The 9,118-nt window shown below is 37.3% G+C and overlaps 1 protein-coding gene across 5 annotated transcripts in view; it reads right to left on the bottom strand.

The window, feature by feature from the left end:
* The window catches only part of GRIA4 (glutamate ionotropic receptor AMPA type subunit 4), a 275,697-nt gene that overhangs the window by 229,947 nt on the left and 36,632 nt on the right, over positions 1 to 9,118 (bottom strand). For all 5 annotated transcript variants that reach the window (XR_013926315.1, XM_080377063.1, XM_080377062.1 and 2 more), the window contains exon 2: positions 8,425 to 8,583. Coding sequence is in view for 4 of the 5 variants with exons in the window: in XM_080377063.1 (XP_080233189.1) it covers positions 8,425 to 8,583 (159 nt within the window). In the remaining variant the exon portion in view is untranslated. The remainder of the gene's footprint in view (positions 1 to 8,424; positions 8,584 to 9,118) is intronic.

Below are 9,118 nucleotides of genomic sequence, written 5' to 3'. Positions count from 1 at the left end.
TCTGAGAACCCCCGACCAGCTCTCAACTGGAGGCCACACAAACAGCTAGATAAAGTGTTACCAGGGTGTGCAAACAGCCTCAAGAGCCAGCTTCTTACCTGGCTTGTGCCTTCTACTTGGAGAAGTGAGAAACACTCCCAAGTCAGCCAAGAGCATGTGACTATTGATTTTCAAAGGAAATTATCCTCCCAGCTGCAGTGGTTTTGAAAAGTCCATTCTTAAACACTCTTCTCAATTTAAATGGATGGAAACGACGAAGGCTGGAGGCTGTTATTAGCAAGCCCCATCAGGACAGAACCACATAGAAAACCTGGAGGAAATCACGAATACGAGGTCCTACACGACTCTGCTGAGACTGTGGGTCTATAAAGTCCTGTTCATTTTTCCTCCATCAACTTAGATGAGGAAACAAAGGGCTAAGTGTACTGATGTGCACGTGCTTTTTTTAAAATATTATAGCTTTTTACTCCTGCATTTTACATGAATGTATATGGGCTTGATAAAGTGTTTTTCACTTATACTCAATAATGTTTTCCAGACCTAAAGACAACACCATCCAGACCCATAGCTCACATTAACTAGTACCGTGAAATATTGCTACTGTACATCAGGAATATTAAAGTAGAGCTGGAAGCTTTCGCAGAGAAAAACGCTCTTTTGTACTCTTCTTGCTCTACAAGAATTTCCTCTCTTGTCTCTGTCTCTACCTTGAATATATATTACACAGATCATTTTACCCACTGAGAAAACAGATCTGAACCTGACACTGAAACAAAAAAAGCCACATGCTATCAGTAAAATCTTTAACAAAAATAAATGAAGTGTAACACATAACTGTGAAAGAAATTAGCAAAACCAGAATATTTTGTACAATAATTCCTAATTATTTTGGATAATGATTTCTAATAGTAACATATGCACCGCCTTTTGCACTACAATGTGAAAATGTAAATTCCATATCCATTTAGAAATGGATCTGAAAATTGAGGGAAACAAAGCATAAAAGTCTTAATTCTTTTCAGCAATTAACTCTCAGTACCTGTGAAGTTTCCTAAAACACCCGTTTGATGGATATTCATTGCACATACCTGAATTGTATGACAAGGTGATGTGCAAATAAAAATGAAGTTCAAATTTTATGGGTTTAAGAGAGTACTCTGCAAATACATCATAAAAGCAACTGGAAGAGCGTGCCTGCAAAAATGGCACCAAATCTATCCCACAGAGGGTCAAACTGTTATGAATAGTTAGAAGCTGGTATGTTTTAAAATCAGCCTCCAAAATGTGTTTAAAGCCTTTCCCCACAAAGAATCTAATAAATAAGCTGCTGAAAACTTTAACTGCTTTTTGTTTCTCTTGTGCTTTATTTGTATTTACGGAAAAAAAACCTGCAGCCACACTCATGTTGTCCATGACTTTAGAATACAGAAAGCTACTGCACAAGACTGAATTTTTCAGGAGCAATGGCTGCATATAAATACAACACCAAAACAACTTGTGGAACATAAGAAAACAGTATCCCAAGTGACATTCTTTTAAAATAGCCAATTATGTACCAGGGGTCCAATTTCTAGACTTTACACTTTTTTTTTAAAAATAACAGGAGTTAAGCAACTTAATACTTTTAAAAATTTGAGCTACAAGATGAAGGAATGAGAACCTGTTCACCTTGCAAAAAAAGCTGTTTCCTACTGATCCTTCATTATAACAGGTCCAAGTCTGCAATCCTTGCTCAGGTACAGCTCCTATTTAAATCACCGACAGGTCTGGGGGAAAAACTGCAGACCAAGTGCCAATATTTGCACTGGAATTTGTTAATGTTAGCATAGCTGGACAAAACCCCCCCAAGAACAGCAGGTTGTTAATAAGTATCCAGGTATTCCCCCCATGAGTCCAACATAAAGCTCATGTATGATCAGCTCCGAGGAACCTGAAGAAGAGGAAGGATGGGATGGGTCTTTACAGTGCATTGCCAAGACAAAGGTGATGAGTATGTGACACTCTGGTTCCATTTTCTTACCAGAAACCCAAGAAACAGTTGAAATTACTTGAACAAGTCAAGTAGATGCTTCATCAAGACTATGGGGAAAAGAACAGGGAAGAAACAATGTCCTCACAAGGAAGTAACACTACTGAGACAAGACAGTTGACACATTATCACACAGAGACAGATTTTCCAAAGTGCTCAGCAGTAAACAGTTCCCACCAGGAAAGCAGGTGCTGCTGAGTACTCTGGAAAATACTAGAACATCTCTCAGTGCCAAAATGTGAGACAGCCTATTTGAACGTGGGTGTCTGAAAACAGACATGGCTGATACCGAATTTTTAATAGTACCCAACCATAATTGCATTGAAAAACAACTGAATCCATATCAGCACTGTTAAAAGCCAGTGAGATCCTTAAAATAAATAAATAAAAAAAACCCAAAATAAAACAAAAATAAAAGTTATGTAAGAATCCAAACTAGATAGAGGAAGACAATAAAACTAAGAAAATGGCTAAAAGTAAAACAGCACCAAAACTTCCAAGAAAGATGCTGTGATCAGGTACTTCTGAGCAAGCTTATTTTCCCAAATTCAGAAGAACAATTCTTGATGTACACAGGAATAATTTATCTAGTTTGACTTGGGGTTCCAACACATAACTTCAGTATAGGTACACCCACCTAAGTTGCAAAAGCAGTCTTGGTGCTGTACTAGGTCAAAAGCTTGGCCTCAAGCCAACTACCTAGACAAATGGAATTCTAGAGAGAAGTCCAATTTTTCCATTTAATTACACTGATTCTTCACTTCTGCACGAGCACAAATTTCACCTCCTTTTACTCAGTTGTATATTAAGGAATAAGAACTATGAGGAAAAATTATTTGGTCCAACACATTTAAATCCAAAGAACTTCACCTGCTCACAATCTGAATTTACACAATTCATAGTAGGATCTAAACCCGTTAAGAAATCAAAACAGACGTCTTCCTCTCTCATGAACAAGCAAGTCTCAAAACAATCAAGACTTAAAAATGAAATGCATGAGCTATTTTGACTAACATGCAAACTTAGATTACAATGATAAAGCTGAAGTTAATCAATTTAATTTACTTGTTACAGTGCTTTGTCCTACACAAGTACTGCACTGCATTGGCTCCTGCAGGAGGAATGAAGGAGCACAGTCCTTGTTATTAATATCCTCAAATGAAGATTCAATTATTTCTGTAGCCTATAATAAAGCTCTTGAGTTTACAGTTTCAGCCAGTCCAGTAATGTGCTAGGACAAAAATCCTGGTTTATGCCAGGGAAATGCATGTTCTGAATTTTCACTGAAGAATTCTGACTATATTTCAGCAAAGGCCCATCATTTATTTTCCCAACAATAACCTTGAAAATTAAAACCAGACTCTGATGGATTGGAGCTATTGATGGTTGATTTTCTCTCTGCTGTACAGCTATTTACAAGTATCACATTTAGAGCCATGAAACTCTTCGAATACAGATCTGCTTATATCTTAAGAATATACAGAATCCTTCTTACAGCAAATGACACCCAAGTACACACATAATCTTTGACTCAATCAGCAAGTGCTAATAATAGAAATTTTAAGAGGACTTGTTTTCAATAATTGGAGTCTAGCTTGAGACAAACTCCATGTATTAAAGCAAAACACTCACCTCAAATGGTTGTGGGGTTTGTTTTTTTTTTTTTAATCGATCCTATTTTAGAAGGGTACAATTTAATCCAGTTCCATTTTTTTTAGCAAACTGGCACACTATTTGCTTTTGCAGCTCAAACCTGACCGTATGGTACGCCTTTATGGTAACTCTCAATATACTCCAAACTGCATCCTTGGGAATACTGTACTGCTCTTGACAGGAAAATACCATTCAGCTGTATGAAACCTCACTTTCTAAATAAAGAACACCATGGTTTTAAATGACACTGATTATTAAACTAAGGTTGCACTCCCATTGCTAAATTGAGTTGTAATTATGAAGCAGAATTAATAACCAAATTTAATGAAAATCCCATTATGATGCAGCTTAACAAATCAAAGCTGAAACTGCTGTAAGTAAAATGACAGATAGTCACAATATAAAGGCAATACTACATTTAAGTCTATTTCCTCAGCTTTCTCAGAAGAAAAGTTAACTCCAAAATGCCATTGCCTCTCCCCCTACTAGCAAGCACAAACCTAGAGACAGACCCACAGAAGAGAGCAAAGCGACGAGGGAGGTTCCTGTCTGGCCTCAGGGCTGCATTTGACCTTGGTGGATCTCACCCAGGAACTGCATTCATACTGGTGAGGCAGAATCAGGCCCTCCAATGTCAGGTCATCGATCCTGCATTAGTCCGGAGGGCACGAAAGTCAAAGAGACTACCTCTTGGGAAAAGAGGGAAGTTATTCCAAGATAAAAGATTTTTAATTCCAGTGGGTTTTTCTTCTTCTGATCCATGTAGTATATCATAAAGAAAGTTGTATTTTTGGGGGGTTGCATCTACTGGGATTAAAATATTGAATCGTGCCACAGATGAAACAAGAGAAATGTCTGATCTACCCCAAATTATTAGGAATTGCCCCAATACTTATTAGGAATATATTCATCCCAGAATACACATGAAGTCAAGCAGACTCAAAGGGAAAAGCTTTACTTTTACTATGAAACACTGATGAACGCCTTGAACCAATTTCTTTTTTTCCCTCCATTTAGCCTACTCCTGTACAAGAACTGCAATACTGGTAATACATTAAGGATTTTTGAAACTTCAACACAAGAATTCTTAACCACAAGATAAGAGCTGGAAGGCAGATGGTTCTTTGCAAAATTAGAGAGCTGCCTCTCAAAAGTAAGAAAGCAGGTTTAATGTTGACTGCATTGCTGAGATACAGTAATGTAATATAGATGGTGCACGGAGAGAAGAAAATTATTTTGAATTCAGGTAAAGAATAAACACATATAATCCTCTCCAAAAATCAGTGCATTGCTCCAACATCTGAATTCAAGCTGAAGGTAGATTTCTAATCACAGGAATTTCCTGCTTATAAGGTGCAAACCAATGTATGCTAATAGTCAAACGTTTCAGCTCTGGTGTATTGTGTTCTGATGAGTAAGAATCTTGTACTATTCATGTTTTGCAATAATTTCAGCTCTCTGTCAGTAAGAGAGATTCTCTGAATAATGTATGTAGTGCAAAAGAAATGAACAGAGTTTAAATAAAACATGCAAATGGGAAGGGGAAAGAAAGCGGACTACCTCCAAACTGATATAGATCAGATCAATTTTGCTAACCTGAAACAGAGTATATCTGCTTAAGATGCATTCATAATCAGAATAAAAATATCAATGTTCTGGGCCTGTTAAAAAAAAAAAAAAAAAAGGGCATATATAACCATTAGAAGATAGACACTAAATTGAATACACAAAATTATTCTAGTTCCAAAAGTACTCCTGAGTGAATATTTGGATACATGTTTTTATTGAGTGAAAAGAAAAGAATATGCAAGTCTTTCCAGCGTTGCAGTGCGTTACCTGCTAATATGCATAATCCTTTGAAATAGTCCATTTACTGTCCCTAACACATGCAGTGGGCCAGGCCCTGAATCTCCACAAGTAACCTCTGCAGCAGAGGAAAACAGAAATAGAGGCAACTGGTCATGTCTCAGAGCTTTACGCTTGAACTCACATGAATATTCATTGCAGTCCAGCAGCTCCAAGGCTTTTGTACTGTATATTTGGGGACGTGTGCGCCGAGTGATTTCTACACAAATAGCAAGATCCAAAGCCGCTGTTTCACAGCAGTTCAGCAAAGAGTTATCATTTCATATTGCCGTGAAATCACTTAATTCAGAGCTGATGGTGGGGGTTCTTTAATTAGGTTAGAAAATCTCACACATCTGTGCTTCAGAAGCCTCTGTCAAGCCAGCAAATTCAATCACATGGAAGCCGGTGTCCTCCAGCTATCAGACAATTGATTTTTGCAGGATTCTGTTCATATTTAGCTTAAGGGACATGTAGTCAGTTTGCCTACATTTCATTATGAGAAGATTTGCTGTTTAAAAAATATTCTTCAGTATTAAAATGTTTAAAAAAAGAAGCAGCAGTCAGAAAATCAGCTCAAGACTGCAAAACGTGAAGCAAACACAAACTTAAACTAATACAAAAATACATGTTGGTTTAAGTGGGAAGTACAGACCTAAATAAGGCCTGTAGGATTAGGCCTATTTAATACAGGCACATACAGAATTATACGAACATACAGTTTTACTTTCCCCCTCTTTCTTTGCCTCACCTCATAACTGTAAAGATTCATCATCAGAGTCATTAAACTCTTTGGAACTGAACCCAGGTTTAGTTAAAAACAAACAAACAAAAAAACCCACCAAGAAACACACACAAACGATCAGGTTATGAATCACTATCTCTATAAATGGCAGCAAACATAAGGTAACAGGTCTTCCTCAGTTAAAACAATGAAAGGTAAACATAACCTAAGGTGGCTGCAATGAGAGAGGAGAATCTGCTGCAAATAGTCTAAAATGAGGAAAGTTTTGAGCAAACCCTTTTTGAATCTATGGTGTTAGCTTTACATAGAGAAGTGGTTCAATTTTAGACAATTTTAAATTTATGCAAATCAGAATTAATTCACTAATGCTGGAACGGAAATACTGTGCAATACCCTTAATCCAAAAAGTAACAATAGCCTCGGAAATTATTTGGCAGAACTGGATGCGTAGGCAGAATCTAAAATAATTGACTTCACCTAAAATTACTGATTTCAATATACAACAATTTTAGTCCCCTCCTCTTTCACTAAAAATGAAAGTTTAAAAAAGCTACTGTGTCATTTGTCTTCATGGAATATATAATCAGTGCCTGCAAAAGTTAACATGCATTGTAGTATTTTCTGAATGAACTGCACCTGCATAGATCTGATTCCTTCCAGTTTCAAAGCACCTTTTGAAATGTTTTCTCCTTTGGTAATGATTTGGTAATGATTTTCATGCTAACACAACTAATACATTACTTAATATAGAATTCACACTTAATGGGACATCAATCTTTCCTGTATAAATGAATGGAGCCATTTTGGCAGCTCAGAAGCTTTTCCTGTTAAATAAGGTGGCAAGGTCATCTGAAACTTGAAGTACCAAAGACTTGTAGAATAAATTATACATGAGAACTGCACAGTACATTGGATGTTTACATATTAAAAGTGCCACAGAGATGGTTGTGAGAAAGTGGAGAGAAACATGGTACGTATTTTAAAGGCACAATGAACACTGAGACCTTCAGTATGTTTCTATTTTAAACTTGCTCAGCGATGTGGCTTAGGGTGTCTGCTTCCACAGGCAATTCACTCTTGAATGAAAAGGAGGGATTTGAAAACTTAAAAGCCACAGAGGAGAGGCCTATAGAGTCCTGAAACATGACCACCAAAGTAGTAATACTACCACAGTCTTCAGCTTTGCCACACTAGCTCCCACTGTCTTACATAATAACATGAATTCCTTTTCATAAGCCAGACATACATGAAGATAAATAGAAATAATGCTTTGCTACTCTCAGAGATTAAGCAATATCCAACATGTGTTCTAACCACTGCTAAAGACCTGAGGTGATTTAAACATAGGAAGTTCGGCTAATTATACTTTGGTTTGTGTGGTTTTTTTTTAAAAAAGTAAATGTTATCTCATTTGGTAAGGGCATTTATTTTTCTGCTTTCCTCTCACGGTGTGTGTTTGCAGGTGTGTGTGTGTATAAAATATATAGTGGGAAGAGAATATTTGTTCCAGTTGAGGTGGTCTGTGAAATCAAGTAGATCAGATACTAACTTGATTTGGCACCAATATATGGATGCATAGAGACATATCCACAGGATGTATGCATTACGAGATGATAAGAGACATTTACAACCTAGAATATAAGAGCAGGGCTGCCTCAAGTGACATCACCAGATCAACTGCAGCGTCAACCAACTCAGATATATTATCCTGCACACCACTGCTTCCCTGTCTCCTTTCCAGCCATTAGAAAAGCATTTGTAAGCACAAATATTATCATACATTTTCAAATACATGCAAGACACGCCACACGCAAAAGCAAACAAGAGTAACTGTGGGGTTTATGAACTGAGCGAGACATTCATAATTTTTCTTTACAACAAAATTCATCTCCATAGAAACCAGGAAGCAAGAAACTACAGTAATAACACTAAAGTAAATGTCACATCAGGTTAGTCAGCAGAAGGCAGGAGAAGGGATTTTGCTCCAGTTAGAAACTAACAAGGATTGCTGCCCCTTTTGCATTTCTGCAAACTGTCTATACTGAAGACAGACTTACTGATGTGTTTGCAATGCAAGGTAATGATGTGGTTTCCAGTTATTTCCAGTGCAATTTACGTGTAAGGTGGTCAGATCAATGGCATGTTTACTTACAGGCATTTGTTACAGCGAAGCTGTTAGCTGTTTCAATGTTGTCTACATGAGGAACCAAATTAAAAGGTGCTTCGGATGCATTGGGGCTGGTGTTATGAAGAAAAATTGCTAATCGAAAAGCAGTATATTCCTGATCTGTGTTCCTGATGAAGAGACCACCTACAAAAAAGCAGAAAAAAAAAAAGCAAAAAAAACAAAGGAAGCAGGGTGAATTATTTGCAAGCTACTTACTATCTTGTAACAGCAACTGTCTCCCAACACTCACAGTATGGCAAGTCCTGAGACTTTAATGGATAAGGAACTATTCATATTCATAATCACAACCGCTGCCTTTAAATCACTGTCCTCAATCGATTTTAACCTCCCCCTGATGCATTCATGCTTCTTTTCTGACTTCTCAGTTTCCAGCCTTCATACATAAATACCCAGATTTGTCATGATTACAGTGACCTTTTAAAGTGTTTAGCCTCCATCTCCCTGATACCGAACACACTGGTAAATCAGCTACTCAACAGCCTCTTACGTTAAGTGGCGGGCTGATTAAAGGGAACGATGCTTTCTGGATTAAAAAAAAAAAAAAAAAGAAAATACCAAGTCAGTGTAGGATAATCTGCACTGAACGGGAATATAATGAACTTTGCTCCTCTGCAGCCATGTGCAGGCAGGGAGCAGCTCAGCTTTATTAGCAGCATCT

Source organism: Falco punctatus (assembly GCF_963210335.1).
Source record: "Falco punctatus genome assembly, chromosome: 2".
NCBI lineage: Eukaryota > Metazoa > Chordata > Aves > Falconiformes > Falconidae > Falco > Falco punctatus.
This window is presented reverse-complemented; position numbering and strand designations above follow the sequence as displayed.